The sequence below is a fragment of the Rattus rattus genome, chromosome 2, assembly GCF_011064425.1.
Source record: "Rattus rattus isolate New Zealand chromosome 2, Rrattus_CSIRO_v1, whole genome shotgun sequence".
Taxonomy (NCBI): domain Eukaryota; kingdom Metazoa; phylum Chordata; class Mammalia; order Rodentia; family Muridae; genus Rattus; species Rattus rattus.
In genome coordinates, this window is record NC_046155.1 from 120,786,101 (window position 1) to 120,803,785 (window position 17,685).

A 17,685-nucleotide genomic window follows, 5' to 3' on the forward strand; every position below is an offset into this window, starting at 1 on the left:
GCCTGACTCTTTGCAGCTGACCCACTATGGAGAGCCGGGAGCAGAAACACCCGGGACAACAGGCGGTGGACCCGGAGATTGACAGATCTCTGAAGGAGGACGTGCTTCAGCTGCGACCGGTGGGCGCGATCAATCGGACTCAACATCATCACCATCACCATCATCGCCCGGGAAAGAAGGGCTTCACTTCGAGCCAAGCCTTTGCTGTCCGTAGGTGACGGATTTAGACTTCGGACAGCACGTGCTCCGTTTGTTCCGCTCTGCACCAGGACACGCCTCTCCACCGCTGTCACATCTTCAGCAGTGTTTCATCCTGACAGTTGTTTGCTCAGATCCTTGAGTTCCAAGAATTTGGTTTAGAATAGAACTTGGTTCTACCTACTACAGTTACTTCGCTACGTTTCCGAAGGGATTATGACGAGGTGACGGAAAAAAGGGAAGAAACCACTACTCGACCGCGGCAGGACTCGAACCTGCAATCTTCTGATCCGAAGTCAGACGCCTTATCCATTAGGCCACGCGGCCGTCAACGTAAGGTTGTCTCTACTTAGCCTAAAGCGTAAAGCCGCCTTCAGGCTAGCTTCAGACTGGTCCACGCTCTCCATGGGGAGGGGAGTTTCAGAGGGCCTCACCCGGAAGTCCCTCTGCCACCCCCGCGGGCGGGCGGCTCCATTGGCGGCGCTCCTATTGGATGCTCCGGGGAGTCTCCCGCCTGCCTCTGGGTAGCCGCGGGACCCAGTTCGCGCAGACGGGAAGTTGCGGCTGCTCTCCGGACCACACGCCACCCGGAGGCTGCGTGGGCCGCGCGCAGCGGACGCCGCGTCGTTGCCAGGGCTGTGGGCTGCCGCAGAACGGGAAGCGCGGAGCAGACCGAGGTTTCCGGCGGGTTCGGCAAGGGGAGGGCCGGGCGCGGCGGCGGGGCTGCTCCCTCTCCAGTCCCGGAGCGTGGCTGGGAGCAGGGCGGCGGCCGGTCTCAGGGCGCATCGCGGCGGTTGCGGCGACGACCCGGTGTCCGGGTGCGCGGGGGTCGCCGCCGATCTCCCGAGTAGAGCGTCCTGGGCCCGCCCGGGTGTGGGTGCGGACCCTGAAGCAGTTGCTCACTGGCAGGTTCGAAGTTGGGGTGCTAGGCCCTCGGGCCGCCGGCGGGGTGGTACTGGCAGCTGCCGTCTGCTGAGCGCCTGCTGGGGTCAGGGCCGTGCGACGAGCGCGCCCTCTGTCACTCAGACAGCTCTAGAGTCCGTGGCTCTAGAGTCCTTAACCCCATTTTACAGAGGAGGAGGTCGGGGCCTAAGGAGCTTGGCCAAGGTCACGCAGTTGGAGAGCCAGAACAACTCTGGTCTGCGTCTCCCAATTTCAGCATCTCCAGCGGCTTCTCCAAGTTCACTGATGAGTCTGTGTGGCCCATCGGTCGGGAGGGGCAGTGCCATTTCTTAAGGTTGTTGGAGGCGTAACTGAAAAATGCCCCTACACCACTGTGGCCTTTTTGGCTAAGATCAAGTGGAGGAAATGCTTGGCACGCAGCAGATTTGATGAGGGATAAGTTGTTTGTACAAGTACGTGACACATGTAATAACACTTTATTTATCTCCTTTAGGATTTGTGTGAGGAAGGCAGGCATGGTGAGACCTATTTCACTGGCAGGAACACAGAGAGGGGACGAGTCTCTCTCTGAGTCTTTCGGCCAGTAAAAAGCAGTCAAGCTGGAGCCCAAAGCCAGGTGCCCCGACTCACAGCGGGGGGCTCCCTGCACCAATCATGAGCCGCCTGCTCTGGAAGAAGGTGGCCGGCGCCAAAGTCGCCTCAGGGCCAGTACCAGCAACAGGACGCTGGGTCTCCAGCTCCGTCCTCGACCCCGTCCCCAGCGACGGGCAGCCGCAGTCGCAAATGCCCTCCTCAGAGAATGGGCAGCTGCGGCTCAACCCTCTGCACATCCAGATGCTGTCGAGAGGCCTGCACGAGCAAATCTTCGGGTGCGGAGGGGACGTGGCCGACGAGGCCGCGGTGCAGCGCAGCATCGAGCACCTGCGGAAGCACGGGCTCTGGGGGCAGCCGACCACGCCCTTGCCAGACGTGCAGCTGCGCCTGCCCGGGCTCTTCGGGGGCAACCTGGACCAGCACTTCCGCCTCCTGGCCCAGAAGCAGAGCCTCCCGTACTTGGAGGCGGCCGCCTCGTTATCGGAGGCCCATTTGCCCCCCCAGCCCAGGAAGTGGGTCTGCGCGCAGGGCTGGACCCGGTACGGCCCCGAGGGGGAGGCCGAACCCGTGGCCATCCCCGAGGAGCGGGCCCTGGTGTTCGACGTGGAGGTCTGCTTGGCAGAGGGAACCTGCCCCACTTTGGCGGTGGCCATATCCCCCTCGGCCTGGTAAGTGGGGGTTAGGAACAGGGGTCTACCGTTTGTAAGGGGGCCCAGCTTAATGGTTTGGTTCAGTGAACACTTTCTGAGTTGCTGCGGTGTGCTGGTTACTCAACTTGCTTAATCCTGCATCTGTGGGACTCACTTTGGTGGGAAGATACACAGGCTCTAGGCAACACCCAAGCGAATGTCAGGGGCCATGCAGAGGATACCGTGTTGTGTTTGCGACAGACCGAGAGACCATTTAAGATGACAGTGAGTTTGTGCCTCAATCCCGACCCAAGCAGCTTCCATGAGAAGTTAGTCTGAAAAAAATGTTTGACCAGTGTTTGGTTTTGGTAGTGCTGATGGTTAGTTTGGACAGGAAGATGTTCCTTTGGTGGGATTGTTCTAGGCAGTTTAAAATGCTCACATCCCCAGTGTCTTCCTTAAGTGCCTTTCCAACTGCCCCTGAAGGTGGCCTAGTCTTGCCTACCCCCCAGCCAAGAACTATTACTTCCTCCTGAGTAGACATTTTGGTCCCAAAGAAGTATATCCAGTCTCTTCCTTTTCTTTTTAAATAACTTTCTAAGTGCTACCCACATTTCTTTTTCAAGCAGTGATGGCAGTCCTGTTTCTCCCCTTTTTTTATTCTTCGTTCCAGGATTAAAATACTATTTACAACCTTAATGCTTTCAGGCATGGCCAGCAAAAAAAAAAAAAAAAAAAAAAAGTTGGTAGTTTCTTTATTCCTATTGGGAGCTCCATCTTTGTAAAGAAAGCTGCGAAATGTTGTATATGCAGTTGAAAATGATGAAAGCATGGCTTGCTAGCTAAGGTAGGCACTCGTGGCTGAAACGAGCATGTAGACCACTCCGTGTTGATTCGATTGAGGCTGCGATAAGAGGCCAGCTCTCATGTGATGTGGTGACCAGAGTCCAGGGGAATAGCAGCCATCGTTTACAAGAGGAAGCAGGCTTGAGTGGCTGGAGGAAACCAGTGTCGATGAGGCTTTTGGTCAGTTGGTCACTTTTGGACAGGTCGAGTCCCCTTTCCTCCTTTCCACCTTCCTCACTCTGCTCTCTCCTTCCCACCCTGCCTCCATTCTCATTCCATTCTGCCAGTGGTCCTGGGGGCATTGCAGAGTTTTCCTGGTGACGGAAGCCTGGGCTTATGCGAAGACCTTTCTCTTCGTAGCGTGACTATTATGGTTGTGGATGGTGCCTTGGTAGCAGTCCACATTTTACCTGCCATACAGTTTTATAACCTGACCAGCACACAACTTGTAGGAGTGGGGCAGATGCCTGGACAGCCAAGTCTCCCACAAGGTAGCTTCCAGAAGGCTTTTGGTAATCAGTCATTTGCCTGAAGGGATATCCATAGACCCTTGGCATTTGGGGGTCTAAAGAGAACTTTAGTATTGATAGCACGGATTCCAGCTCATCTTAATTTTCACTCTCTCTCTCTCTTTCTTTTTTAAATCACACCTAAGTTTATAATAAGATGGCTTCATACACAGTTGCAGGCTTGTGTCTAGACACCAGTGTGACTTTTGTTAACTGAAGTTCTTGTCATCTTCATAGCTTCAAGTATTTAGCACTCGAGCCCTTGCTGCTGTTGTTACAAAGGGCTTTGACAGGCTGGGGTAAAAGGAAGAATTCCACCTTGAGTGCCTTACGTGGTTCCACAGTGGAGCATGCATTAGAGTTTGCCAGATTTGACGCAGCCAGTTTTTCAGTTGGAAACCTGAGGCAGTTCACGTCTGTGTTCCCAAAGGTTGGAGGGAGCTCTGTTAGAGCTGTATTAGCCACTGTGTGGCCTCAGTCCTTTGGAAGTGTGTGTGGCTTGGAGCAGGTTCAGTCAGTGGCCCCACTTTGGGATCTTGAGCAGTCTAGCCTTTTCCTGAGTCAGTATCAGGTCCCTTGCAAATAGCACTACTCATCTGTCTTCTTCCACACCCACTCTGGCACGTGTGCGTACATTCTCTCATCCTGGTGCACTCTGTGGCATCTCACCGAGGTGGCTGCTCCTGTAGGGTGCATGATTTATTTTGTCCTTCAGAATCTTCGCAGCCGTCAGACGATTCACCCTGTATGTGTGTGCAGCATTTGTCTTTTTTTTTCCCACTTTAAATTCTCCACTTGGGGTTGTACCACCAACCATCTCCTTCATTAGCACTTGGCAAACTAGCTGTTTTGTGCTTAAAGACACAAGGGGTTGGTCATGTCCATAAAGGCCTCAGAGCTAGCTGCAGACTCAGTGGGCCTGCACACCTTCCTGTACACGGCACTGCACTCAGTCATAGCACTTAGCTCTCTGTTAATCTGTGGGAGCTGAATAGTAACGAAGCTTTGTCATTTCTCTCCTCAATGATCCCCTGACTTCTGTGAGAGTGAATGTCAAGTGTAGCAGCCCTTGGGGACCTGGCATGCGCGGGTGGTGTGGAATAGAAGTCTAGTCCTTTATGGTAACCTGCCCATTTTCACCTCTCTCAGGTATTCCTGGTGCAGCCGGCGGCTGGTGGAAGAGCGTTACTCTTGGACCAGCCAGCTGTCGCCGGCTGACCTAATCCCTTTGGGGGTCTCTGCTGGTGCCAGCAGCTCCACCCAGCAGGATTGGCAGGAACAGTTAGTGGTGGGGCACAATGTTTCCTTTGACCGAGCCCATATCAGGGAACAGTATCTGATTCAGGTAAGGTTTGTGGGAACGGCGTGCTGTTGTGTAAGATGGGCCAAAGGCCCCGTCCCCTTTGCTAGGAAAAGCATCACTTTCTCCGCCACTGTTTCCACTCCTTTTCAGCATTGTGGGACATCTGTTGACCAGCCTTGCTTGGTCTCTGCTCAGCTGCTGGATATCCAGAGCAGATTTAAAACAAACTAGCATGGTGTTTGCAACTGTTGTGGTAGATGACTCCCCTCTTCCCTGAAGAGTACAGGGAGCTCGGTCACAGCTGTGTGGACACAGGACTGGGAGTTAGTCCAGGATAAGATGGCTCTTATCTTTGAATGGAATTTTAGAGATTTTGAGGGCTCTGAGTTACAGCCTGGGCCACATCCTGCCTCGCTATTGACGGGGCTGTATGCTTTCCTTAACATCTCTAAACCCCAGTCTCTGTAAAGAGAGATAACAGAAGCTCCTTCAGTGGACTCTGAGGAGAGCTTTAATAGCACATGTGTCAGACAATCAACTGCCTGGTGTGTGGTAGTGACAGTCCTTAGATTATAAAAACCCCTTTTCTCTGAGTCTTCACAGCAGGATAAGGTAAGGGACAGGACAAGGGAGTACCCCTAGTAGCACCCTTAGCCTGGCATTTAAGGTGCTAAGGCCTTGCTGACTAGCCACAGCTTGGGAAGCCAGAGCTGGGGGTCTGCCGCATAGCTCTGAGGGTCTTGTTTAGTTCTACTACCTGAAGTTGCCCAGGCTGTTGCTGGGAGCTGGGAAGTACTTGTACACTGGGCTCGAGCCAGTTCTGCACATTCAGGCATTGGGCAGGTCCCCTACAGGTGGTAGGGTAAGCATGAGACTTCTGTGTTTTGCTTTGGAGGTGGTTGTGCTGGGGGCAAAGGCCGAGGAGCAAAGATGGGGCTGGAGGTCAACACCACTGAAGCAGTGGCCAGTGAGCCCCTCTGTTGCAGCCTTTCTTCCCCTCCCGTTCCTTCAGGGCTCACGCATGCGCTTTCTGGACACTATGAGCATGCACATGGCTATCTCAGGGCTGAGCAGCTTCCAGCGCAGTCTGTGGATGGGAGCCAAGCAGGGCAAGCACAAGACCCAGCATCCTACAAAGCGAGGTCAGAAGTCCCAGAAGAAATCGAATGGTCCAGCGGTGAGAGTGCATTTGGGTCTGCCCAGAGATGGACGGTTAAGATCCTGTCAGTGCTCTGCTTGCCAGGCTCGAGACCAAGCTGACCACCCTTTGGTTTCTCAGATTTCATCTTGGGACTGGATGGACATCAGCAGTGCCAATAATCTTGCAGACGTGCACAACCTTTATGTGGGGGGACCTCGCTTAGAGAAGGAGCCTCGGGAACTGTTCGTCAAAGGCAGCATGAGGGACATCAGGGAGAATTTCCAGGTATGGTGCTGGCACAGCTGATACGCAGGCAGTGACTGACTTGCAGCTGAACTTGGGGAGGTAGCAGGTAGTTGTCCCTGTCTTCCTCCATTGTCTCCGCCAACAAGTTCCTTGTCACTTGTGCTAGGATCTGATGGAGTACTGTGCTCGTGATGTGTGGGCCACCTTTGAGGTTTTCCAGCAGCAGCTGCCGCTCTTCTTGGAGAGGTGAGGAGACCCAGGTGAAATCCCTGGGGGTGGGTAGGGTCTGGTACCCAGTCCCATGATAATCAGGTGGGACTGATTCTTCCTTAGGCTGGCCACTAATGGAGCCCCTATATTCAGTGGTTATCTCCTGTGGTCATTTATGGCAGCCCTTGGTGTATGTCTCTAAGGTGTCCCCACCCAGTGACTCTGGCTGGCATGCTGGAGATGGGTGTCTCCTACCTGCCTGTCAACCAGAACTGGGAGCGGTACCTGACAGAGGCACAGAGCACATATGAGGAACTCCAGCGGGAGATGAAGAAGTCGCTGATGGAGCTGGCTAATGACGCCTGCCAGTTGCTCTCAGGAGAGAGGTAGTCAGGCTTGGGGTAGGCTGGGTCAAAGCAGGGGACAGGCAGGTAGGAGGCCTCAATTTCACCTCAGCCTTAACTCTAGCCTGGTGGACTGGCTCTACAGGTACAAAGAAGACCCTTGGCTCTGGGACCTAGAATGGGACTTGCAGGAATTTAAGCAGAAAAAGGCAAAGAAGGTGAAGAAGACAGCCTCAGCCAGCAAGTTGCCCATCGAGGGAGCTGGGCCCTTTGGGGATCCCATGGATCAGGAAGGTGGGAAGCTTAGGTGGGAGATGGGACAAGGGTGATCTTGGGGACAGACCTAGGACCCAGGGGGCCTTTGCAAAGGGTTGCTGTAGTTTTTCAGACCTGTGAGTCCCTTCTGATCCTAAGCTCCTGAACTCTGCACAGATCCGGGACCACCCAGCGAGGAGGAGGAGCTTCAGCAAAATGTAATGGCCCACACCCGTTTACAGCAGCTGAAGAGCACCACAGACCTCCTGCCTAAGCGACCCCAACACCTTCCTGGACACCCTGGGTAAGACTGGCTCTCAATAGCACACAGGCTGTCTTACATGAGCCTCAGGCCCTTCTTGTTTGGGCTTCAGCAAGGTCTTAGACCTGGGAATGTGGTGTGTTCATCCCACCTTCCATTTCTGCTCACTTATGTTTACTCTGACCCTAATGGCTTTCTGGACACATTCAGGACAGCATTGAGCCCTGTGGTATGTGTGCCACCTGTGACAGCAGCAGGGACACTAATGGAACTGATCTCCGTTCTAGGAGCAGCAGGTGTGCAGACCAGACAGTGAAGCTGGCTGTAATAAGACTTAGAGTGTGTGTGTGTGTGTGTGTGTGTGTGTGTGTGTGTGTGTGTGTATAGTTTTGAGGCACTTCTGTTCTGCCTGTGGAAATAAGGGGCACTGTCTTTGAGGAGGTACCACTCATTGATGTCTTAGAGACAGATGAGGAAAAGGGCAGTCATGGTGACCAGTGTGTACTTATGCAACCCTGGATGTAAATGCCTTGCTGTGCTAGCTTCGCCATGGTCTCAGCTCTGCTGGGCAGCCTGTGAGAGACAGCTGAGTGTCTCTGCAGCAGTGGGAGTTCTGGGGTAGGAAGGAAGATCTGTTTCTGCTTAGAGGCTGCACTGAAGCTTGACATAGGGTTTGCCATCTGAGAAGACATAAGTAATTCTAGGACATACCATATAGGTTCAACACCCCGCCCCCCCCCCCCACACACACAAGAGAGAGGACTGACACTTGCTGGCCTGAGTCACCAGATTGCTTGGAGGTTTGGAGGTGGGTTGAGGTATATCATGGAAGAGAGATCCTTCCTACTCCCTAGGGTAATACTTTTTTTAAAACCTCCTTTGGGGGGAATAGGTGGTACCGGAAACTCTGCCCTCGGCTAGATGACCCTGCATGGACTCCGGGCCCCAGCCTCCTCAGCCTGCAAATGCGGGTCACTCCTAAGCTCATGGCACTGACCTGGGATGGTTTTCCTCTACACTACTCAGACTCTCATGGTTGGGGCTACCTGGTGCCTGGGCGGCGGGATAATCTGACTGAGCTGCCAGTGAGCCCCACTGAGGAGTCAGCTGCAGTGACCTGCCCCTACAGGTAAGATTTAGGGAGGAAGGGCTGGATCCCTTTCCTTCTAGAGTAAACAAGGTCAGCGCTGGTTGGTGGGAAGGGCTGTAGTCCCAGTATCTGGGTCCTAGTTCTTTTCCCAGCAGCTCAGCTGCCTTTGCAGTAGTTCAGAGGGGAGGTTTTTGGATGTGACCTGGGGAAGGGCAGGCGGGCAGCTTTTCTTGAATGGAATTTGAGTGCTCGTTACAAGCCAGCTACGGTGTTACTGAGCATTTTGTAGTGAAAATCTCACTTGGTGTCTAAGCAGCTCCATGAGAAAAGTTTTTACTTTTATTTATCTTTTATTTTGCTTTTTCGTTGTTGAGTTGGTCTGTCTCATTCCGAAGCCTAGGCTAGCACAGGGTTCACTATGTTGCTGGTCTCAATCTCAAGGGCATCTTACTGCCTCAGCTTTGTTTTTTTCTTCTTTTCCATTATTATTATTATTATTTTACATTTTTGTTTAATGTCTGCATGTATATGCACCACTTATTTGCCTGATATATGGTGGAAGTCAGAAGAGGGTGTAACTTTGGAACTAGAGTTATGGATGGTTGTGAACCACCTTGTAGGTGCTGGGAACTGAACCTGTGTCCTCTGGAAGAGGAGCAGGGATCATAACCACTGAGCCACCCCTCTAGTCCCTTGCCTTAGCTTTTCAACCACTGAGATGATAGGTGTGAGAGTTTTGCACCTGGCTTTATTTGAATTTTTAAGCTTTATGGTGCTAGAGATTGATTGAACTCTGTCCTCATACACAGGAGACAAAGCCTCCTTACCAGGCCTGGTATACACATTTATAACGGACAAGTTGACCTGTTTGATGGACAAACAGGTGTTATGCAGAGGTCAAGGTAGTGAAGGTGGCCCAGGCATCAGGAGTCACTTGTCAGGTTTTCAGAGGAAAGACTGACATGGCCTTGCTCCACTGAGCCCACACCGGGGTGAGCGGACAGGAGCTAGCTCTGCAGGGCAGCCTTGAGTGCTCACGTCTCCTGCTTTGCTTCCAGAGCCCTCAAGCATAGAGGAGCTTGGATTTGAGTCAGATCAGTTATGGAAACCTAGCCTGTCACCAGTGTGCTAAGTCAGTTGGGTTGGTCTTCCCAACCCAGAGAATTTAAATGCTGTAGAAATTGCTGTCTCCTCCCTCAGAGCTAATGTGAGGTCTAACCGGAGGGACCAGAAGAAAACCCCCGCCAGCTGCCTGACCCGAGCAGGCCGCCGGTAGTCAGCAGTTATTTTCTCTGCACAGAGCCATCGAGTCCTTGTACAAGAAGCACTGTCTTGACCAGGGCAAGCAGCAGCTGGAGACCCGGGAGACAGACCTGGCTGAGGAGTTCTTGCTCACGGACAGTGCCATGTGGCAGACGGTGAGGCTGCACTCTGAACATGAGCCTGTAACATGAGGGTCTGTTTCTAGGGAAGTGAGGCACCTTTGCATGGGAGTTGTGTTGCTCATCCTAGATTGGTCTAACCTGAGTTCTTTGGAGGTAAGGGCTGGTGGATTCAGGCCTACAGTTGCCTACCTCTCACACCCGATTCCTGGGCCCATCCAGGTAGAAGAACTGGGCTGCTTAGATGTGGAGGCTGAGGCCACAGTGGAGAGTTCAGGGCTGAGTCAGCCCCTAGTTCCGGTGAGCAAGACACCTGCATGGGCTCTCTGGGTGGGTAGTGGGCGGCTGGGACTTCCTCTTGCTCACAAAGCTCCTTCCCACCAGAGTTCACTAGGTCTTGGGAATGCTGCCCTGTTCCCCTGTGGTTCTTAAGTGTAGGGACCAAGGAGGGAACCTGTGAGCATGCTCTCCTGTCACTTTCCAATTCGCCTGCTCAGTTTCAGGCCCTTTTCCCACCCCCACCTCCCCTATCGGCTGGCCCTTGCTGAATGCAGGTGCTGGAGCAGGGCCTGATCTGGGTGTGTGGCCCCCACAGCCTACTGCTTGTGCCCCCAAAACCAGCCAGCCCACTTATCACCATGGCAACGGACCTTATAATGATGTGGATATCCCCGGTTGCTGGTTTTTCAAGCTGCCTCACAAGGTATGGTTTGTGGCTGCCTCGTGTTCTTGCTGTGATTATGGCCCACAGTAGGGCTTCGTGTTTGCTCAGACCTGGACTGCTTTTGTGGGATTGAGAGAATCACCGTAAGATTTGGGGCAATTTTCATGTCTTACTGCTTTTGATTTTCTATTGAAAATTGAAAAGTGAGAGGATCCTGGTGGGGTTAACTGACATATATCAAGTGTATAACATTGTGTCTGTCTTCTGGTAGCTTCTGTTGGCTGTTGATAGTAGCTTTGTCTGATCATCTTAGCATTCTTGTGCATGCACTTAGAGATGTGCAAGATATCTGAGTGGGAGCTGCCCCAACTGTGGGAGGTTTTAGGTTCTGTTGGGAGAAGGCCCAGTGTCTGTGACTGCTTCCTACCCAGTGCTGTGCTACCTGTCCCAGCCCCTTTCTTTGTCCTCTACAGGATGGTAACAACTACAATGTGGGTAGTCCCTTTGCCAAAGATTTCCTGCCCAAGATGGAAGATGGCACTCTGCAGGCTGGCCCAGGGGGTGCCAGTGGACCTCGTGCCCTGGAAATAAATAAAATGATTTCTTTTTGGAGGAATGCTCATAAACGCATCAGGTAGGCCAAAGTGGGGTTACAGAAAGCCTGTCTGTATTGCTGTCAAGCATCTGCAGCTCCCAGCTTTCTTTCCTCCCGTTCTGCTGCGATCTGCCTGCACTACTTCAGAGGGTAACTAGCTGCAGAGTAGAGGCTCAGTGCTTGTCCTGGTGACATGGATTTTGGGCCTATCTCTCCCTGTCGGCTTAGTTTCTCTGTTTATGTAGAGTGGTGTGGAAGGACTTTGAGGACTCCCCCACCTCCAATTAAATCTCCTAATTTAACTGCCGGAGCCATGGGTTGTTAAGGGCTGGTTATCTTGAAACCTATATTAGGCATTGGGAGCTGAATCTTTCTGTAGTGGCAAATGGATTGATCTCAAAGGTCATTTCCATGATGGTTGTGATCCCAAGCTCACCCTGATTCCTCTGTTTGGGCCCAGATCCTCCTGTAGGGTCTAGACTTTGGCTGAGCCAGAGCCCACCCTAGTAAGGTTAGTGAGAAGTGTTGGTGCCCGGCTTCAAGGGTTACACAGCATCCCTGAAAGTGATCGGGTGCAGTTGCTGGTGACTGCATTGAAGCACATTATGCTTGCCACAGCTGGGCTGAGCTTTGGCACCTTCTTGTCCTACAGCTCCCAGATGGTGGTATGGCTCCCCAGGTCAGCTCTGCCCCGGACTGTGACCAGGTACGGCATACTGGGTGGTTGTGGGATAGACTGAGTGATGTGGGTCCTAGGGCCAGAACAAGCCTGCTGACACTTCTGGTTCTCCCCGTTCCAGGCACCCCAGCTTCGATGAGGAAAGCCACTATGGGGCCATCCTGCCCCAGGTGGTGACTGCTGGCACCATCACCCGTCGCGCTGTGGAGCCCACGTGGCTCACCGCCAGCAATGCTCGGGTATATGTCTTCTCTGTTCCTGCCTCCTGCTCTTCCTCTCAGTTCTCGGGAACTATCTCAGAGCCTTTGGGCAAGGGACATGAAAAAGAAACTTCTGTGGGCTACAGAAGGCTCAAATCTGGCTTCACGTCATCCACTCCTTTAGCAAATGTATTTAGGTATCTGCTGCTGACTGGACAGTGCTAGGCATAGTGGGCACAGCTGTCATATAGTTTAGATGAGCCAGGTCAGTGGGGGCCTGGCATACAGTTTTGTAGGGTTTCTTCATTTTCCAGCTGGATCAGGGCTGTGTGGCATTCTACAAAGTCTTCCCTCAGGGAAGATACCAAGTACTTTGTCAGCACTGGGCCTAGAAATCCAGGGTAGCAGTTGCCTTGGGCTTCTAGGTGGTCCTGACCCCACTCTTCCTGCAGCCTGACCGGGTAGGCAGTGAGTTGAAAGCCATGGTGCAGGCTCCACCTGGCTATGTCCTTGTGGGTGCTGATGTGGACTCACAGGAACTGTGGATCGCAGCCGTTCTTGGAGATGCTCACTTTGCTGGGATGCATGGTAAGCAGGGCCCCTGTCTTGGGCAGGGGTGAGGTGGCCAAGGAGAAGGAGCCAAATGTGAGCTTCTCTCTGTTATCTGTTCTCCAGGCTGCACGGCCTTTGGCTGGATGACTCTACAGGGCAGGAAGAGCAGAGGCACTGATTTGCACAGTAAGACAGCCGCCACTGTGGGCATCAGTCGAGAGCATGCCAAAGTCTTCAACTACGGCCGCATCTATGGGGCTGGGCAGTCCTTTGCCGAGCGCCTGCTGATGCAGTTCAACCACAGGCTCTCAAGACAGGAGGCAGCTGAGAAGGCCCAGCAGATGTACGCTGTCACGAAAGGCCTGCGCCGGTGAGGGTCCCTTTTCTGCCCACCCACATTAGCATCCCAGAACCACAGGCCTGCTTTACAGCTCTCTCCATCTCCTGTCCATCACTTGAGTGCGGTCCCTCTAAACCTAGCTGCAGGATGGTTTAGTGTTAGTTTTCCCCTCACAGGGTAAAACTGTACTTAGGGCATATTGTCATCAGTGGCCATTTATGACAAGGGCTCACCCTCTTCCTCCCTTATGTAACACCCGAGGAGTTTAGGGGTCCTGTGCTCATTGCCATAGGAACCAAGCAAGTGGACAGCATAGAAATGTGTAAAAGCAGAGTGCAGGCTGTTTACTCCAGCAATGCTCCGTCCATGCTGTGTTCAGGGCCTTTGTAGGGTCGAGTGCAGGGAGGGGAGGTAGCACTGTGTTGGCAGCCTTTTATTTTATTTTATTTTTTTAGGTATACTGTGTAGTGACCTCGTTTAGATAGCTGATTAACTGTGGAAACCTTAGGTTTCTATTTCTGAAGGTAACACCATGACCAAAAGCAATTTTGGGAGGAAAGTTTATTTAATCCTAACAACCCTTAGGTTCCACTACATCATGAGAGAAATTAGGGCAGGAATCTGGAGGCAGAAACTGAACTGTAGAGACCATGGAGGAATACTGTATACTGGCTTGTTAAGCCTGCTTTCGGGCATACTCTGGGATTACCTGCCTGAAACCACCCACAGTAGGCCAGGCCCTCCCCCATCATTCATAATCACATACACAAAAGCCCTACCGATTTGCCTGTAGGTGAGTGTGAGGAGGCATTTTCTCAGTTGAGATTCCTCCTTCCCAAATGACCCTAGTGTTCTGTCAGCTTGGTAGAAGCTCTTCAGCATACACATTTTGACAGAGTAGCTGGTGCAGGTAGAGTACTGACTGCGTCTGTTGGAACCAGGAGCAGTGTTCTAAGCAGGTGAGCAGTGTCTCCCTAGATTCATGAATGGTGGAGGTAAGAAAGTAATGAGAAGGGAGGTTGGGCCTTAGTTAGAGAAGCAAAGACATCACAAGAATTTGAATTGAAGGCCTAAATTGTGGGAATGTCCTGCTATGCCTTCTGATAGGTTCCCCTTAGGAACCAGGGGATGCAGAACAATAGGAGTTAAGTTAGGCTTGGCCGACCTGTCTCCAGGTCTCTTCTTCCCTTCAGGGGTCACTGTACTTGGACTCCTTGCTGTCTCTTGTACTAATAAAAGGCTGTTTGGTCATTGGGCATTCAGTGTTAGGTGGCACTGGGACAGTCTGGGCTAACATGATACGGCCTAGGCCTTTGGACACAAAGGCACGAGTTTCTGTGTTAGAGTCTTCCTAGTTGCCATCCCTGGTGGGTTGCCAGGGCCTGCTCTCCCTTATGAAGTTAGCTGTAGCGGAGAGACGTGGCCAGGGGCTGGTGAGGAAACTGGGTGTGCCACCAGGAGGCCATTTAATGGGAGTGACATGGTGCTGCTACTTCTCACAGATATCGGCTCTCAGATGATGGTGAATGGCTGGTGAAACAGTTAAATGTTCCTGTGGACAGGACAGAAGACGGCTGGGTTTCCCTACAAGATCTTCGAAAGATCCGAAGAGAAGCTTCAAGGAAGTGAGAACCTTTTGTGTTCAAGATGCAGGGACTCGTGGGCTGGTCCCAAAGGGCTGATAGACTTGGATTTTTTTTTTTTAAAGCACTGAGATGCTATCAGGCAAAGCCTGACCTCATGGTCTGTTCCCCCAGGTCTCGATGGAAGAAGTGGGAGGTAGTCACTGAACGAGCATGGACAGGGGGTACGGAGTCAGAAATGTTTAATAAGCTGGAGAGCATTGCCATGTCTGACACACCACGCACCCCAGTGCTGGGCTGCTGCATCAGCAGAGCCTTGGAGCCCTCGGTTGTCCAGGGAGAGGTGAGGGATCGTGCCACCCTTGGAGCATGGAGAGTGGGGTAGGGTGGGGAGGCAGGGTTCCTGGACTAGAGTTAGATGGTGAGCAGCACAGTCCCTCACTGATGTCCCTTTATCTCTAGTTTATGACCAGTCGTGTGAATTGGGTGGTACAGAGCTCTGCTGTGGACTACTTACACCTCATGCTTGTGGCCATGAAGTGGCTGTTTGAGGAATTTGCCATTGATGGGCGCTTCTGCATCAGCATCCATGATGAGGTGCGCTACCTGGTACGTGAGGAGGACCGCTACCGTGCTGCCCTGGCACTGCAGATCACCAATCTCCTGACCAGGTATGCTGGGTCTTGGGGCCACTGAGCAGAACTGAGTTGTCAACTCAGAACTGACAGGTTCAGCTTTCTATTTTCAAAGTTTATGGAAGTCCTAAAAAGGACCTCAAAAGGATTTGTTAGGTCTGAAAGTGGCACGTCCCAGTACTAAGTAAGTCATCATGGTGGCAGGACCAAGGGATTTGGTATGTTATTGTTCCCTAGTGGTGTGCCTGGGGTCAGTGACAGAGGCATTTCAAGAGGAAATGCAAATGCAACTTTGAGTTTCCTTTGTTTTGGGTTCTCTGGTTTGGCCTTTTTTTTTTTTTTTTTTTTTTTTTTTTTTGTGGGGGAGACAGGTATTTCTTTTGTAGTCCTAGAACACTATATAGACCAGGCTGGCCTTGAACTCAGATCCACCTGAATTCACTCGGTTCACCACTCTGTCTCCTCTAGCAGTGGGACTAAATAAAGGTGTGTTGAATTGTATTTATACTAAAAATTCTAGTTCATAGAGTTAAACGTTATTTTTCCTTATTGACGTGCCAGTCAGAACCAACCTGAGTACTGTGACCTATCTTGATGAATGGGTAAATAACAAGCAAAAAGCCCCACACCATTCCCATGCTTTCTTAGCTTCTGGGCTTGGGGATGGCTATGTTGAGAGTACACATTTATTTCTCACATTCAGGTCCAGTAATATGTGTGTGAGTACACTGTAGCTGTCTTCAGACACAGCAGAAGAGGGCATCAGATGCCATTACAGATGGTTGTGAGCCACCACGCGGTTGCTAGGAATTGAACTCAGGACCTCTGGAAGAGCAGTCAGTGCTCTTAACTGCTGAGCCATCTCTCTAGCCCTTCTTTTTTTAGTATTGATAAAGTATTAGAAAAGTGTGTTGAATATTTCAGAGGTATGCTGAACGTGGAGGGTATAGCCTCCAGTCTCGAGGTTTTGCTAAGAGTGGGTGATTGAAGTAGGAGGAACCGACTGTTCTTCCTCCCGGAGTAAGGAGCCTGTATCACAGCAGGGATGGCTGTGAGAAGACTTGGTCTCTCTTTCAGGTGCATGTTTGCCTACAAGCTGGGTCTGAATGACCTGCCCCAGTCAGTTGCCTTTTTCAGTGCAGTAGACATTGACCAGTGCCTCAGGAAGGAAGTGACCATGGACTGTAAAACTCCTTCTAACCCAACTGGGATGGAAAGGAAATACGGGATTCCCCAGGGTGAGAAGTCTTTGTCCTTATACATATGGAGTGGGAAGTAGCAGGAGACCCACTTTTACCTTACGCTGCATTCTACAGTGAATATGACACTCAAATCACAAAGGGGGGGCTGTTGCAGAGGGTGGGTGGCTCATAGTCAATTTCAAATGTTCCATGTACACTGACCCATTTTCAAAACTATCCCAGAAATGTTTAAAGATTATATAAGCCAAAGTGCATCCTTATTTGGAAAAAATGTATCTGCTGAAAATGCCAAAGGCAAGCCGCCACTCATGGCAGCCTCTCTCAAATACTCCCTCTCACCCACTGTCTTTTTGACCCTAGCTCAGTCATGGTTCTGGAGGGATCCTAACCAGTTCCCACTGTCTTACAGGTGAAGCACTGGATATTTACCAGATAATTGAACTCACCAAAGGCTCCTTGGAAAAACGAAGCCAGCCTGGACCCTAGCTCTGTCTGGAGGCTCTGTATTTGCTCCTGTGGAGCTTCATTGGCGTGGTGCAGGCTCCTTAACTCAGGCTTTCCCATGTGCTTTTTGCAAAAGGCAGCCATTTTTCTGTAGCAGGACCTGCCCAGAAGAGTCCTTCTAACTGAAGGCACAGTTCAGTGTGTTCAGAACCAGGACACCAACATCAGTGCAGGCTGTATGACAAGGGGTACTGTTGGGCACAAATGAAGCAGATGCCCCAAGGTCACATTAACTCAGGCATTTCTTCCTTCTCTTCTTGGCTGGTTCTCTGTCCTGCTGTGTATGTGCTGATGCAGTGCCCTGGAAGGAAGAGTAGAATCCTTGACAACCTTGCTCTAAGGTGATGGGAATAAAAACAAACACCAAACTCCTGGATCAGTCATGCTTTTCCTGTCTGCCTCCCAGGCGGAGATTCAGACCCCCAGTCCTGAGTAGAATGTGCCTAACTCCTACTTGGACATGGTGACAGCAACCTCAGTCACAATGCTACATGTGGCCTTTCAAAGGAGACAGGGCCTACAGCACAGGGATCTAAAGAATTCATGCTCAGCCAGCTATCCAAGTTACTTTATATAAATTTCTAATTTTGACTGTGTCTTGTCTACTGATATTATTTCTAGCTTCAACAAACTTAAGATGGAATCCTGCCAAAGGCAAGGAAACAGTGGGCTCAGATAATGAGTCAGAATGGGCCTACCTCAGGGGAGGGTGTAAAAGCCAGCCAGAATGCTATAGAAACCGGACCCCAGGACAGGGTATTTTGTCTGCTGCTTTTCCTAGCAATATATACCAAAAAACATACGCAGAAGTAGGCACCA

The 17,685-nt window shown here is 51.6% G+C and overlaps 2 protein-coding genes and 1 non-coding gene across 3 annotated transcripts in view; 1 reads left to right on the forward strand and 2 right to left on the reverse strand.

The window, feature by feature from the left end:
- Positions 1-452: 452 nt before the first annotated feature.
- Positions 453-525, reverse strand: Trnar-ucg. Its single transcript has one exon. It is a non-coding gene; the product is annotated as a tRNA-Arg (tRNA).
- A 206-nt stretch (positions 526-731) lies between these two features.
- On the forward strand, positions 732-17,664 carry Polg (DNA polymerase gamma, catalytic subunit). Its single transcript, XM_032893384.1, has 23 exons — positions 732-875; positions 1,595-2,363; positions 4,829-5,024; positions 5,995-6,159; positions 6,262-6,408; positions 6,536-6,615; positions 6,783-6,965; positions 7,069-7,217; positions 7,356-7,482; positions 8,333-8,569; positions 9,831-9,948; positions 10,135-10,212; positions 10,508-10,615; positions 11,050-11,210; positions 11,824-11,877; positions 11,972-12,089; positions 12,503-12,638; positions 12,726-12,972; positions 14,445-14,567; positions 14,700-14,868; positions 14,988-15,196; positions 16,238-16,398; positions 16,772-17,664. The coding sequence occupies exons 2-23, from the start codon at positions 1,756-1,758 to the stop codon at positions 16,846-16,848; spliced, it is 3,651 nt and encodes a 1,216-aa protein (XP_032749275.1). The 5' UTR covers positions 732-875; positions 1,595-1,755; the 3' UTR covers positions 16,849-17,664.
- The window catches only part of Fanci (FA complementation group I), a 55,364-nt gene continuing 54,262 nt past the window's right edge, over positions 16,584-17,685 (reverse strand). The window contains exon 38 of the mRNA XM_032893383.1: positions 16,584-17,167. Within this exon, the coding sequence (XP_032749274.1) occupies positions 17,096-17,167 (72 nt within the window). The 3' untranslated portion in view covers positions 16,584-17,095. The remainder of the gene's footprint in view (positions 17,168-17,685) is intronic.

Bases quoted from the DNA above. Each gene is read 5' to 3' on its own strand.
- Polg (XM_032893384.1), top strand. From the start codon at position 1,756: ATGAGCCGCCTGCTCTGGAAGAAGGTGGCCGGCGCCAAAGTCGCCTCA. The intron at 8,570-9,830 runs GTAAGATTTAGG...TTCTCTGCACAG, and splicing joins GCAGTGACCTGCCCCTACAG to AGCCATCGAGTCCTTGTACA. The intron at 11,211-11,823 runs GTAGGCCAAAGT...CTTGTCCTACAG, and splicing joins AATGCTCATAAACGCATCAG to CTCCCAGATGGTGGTATGGC.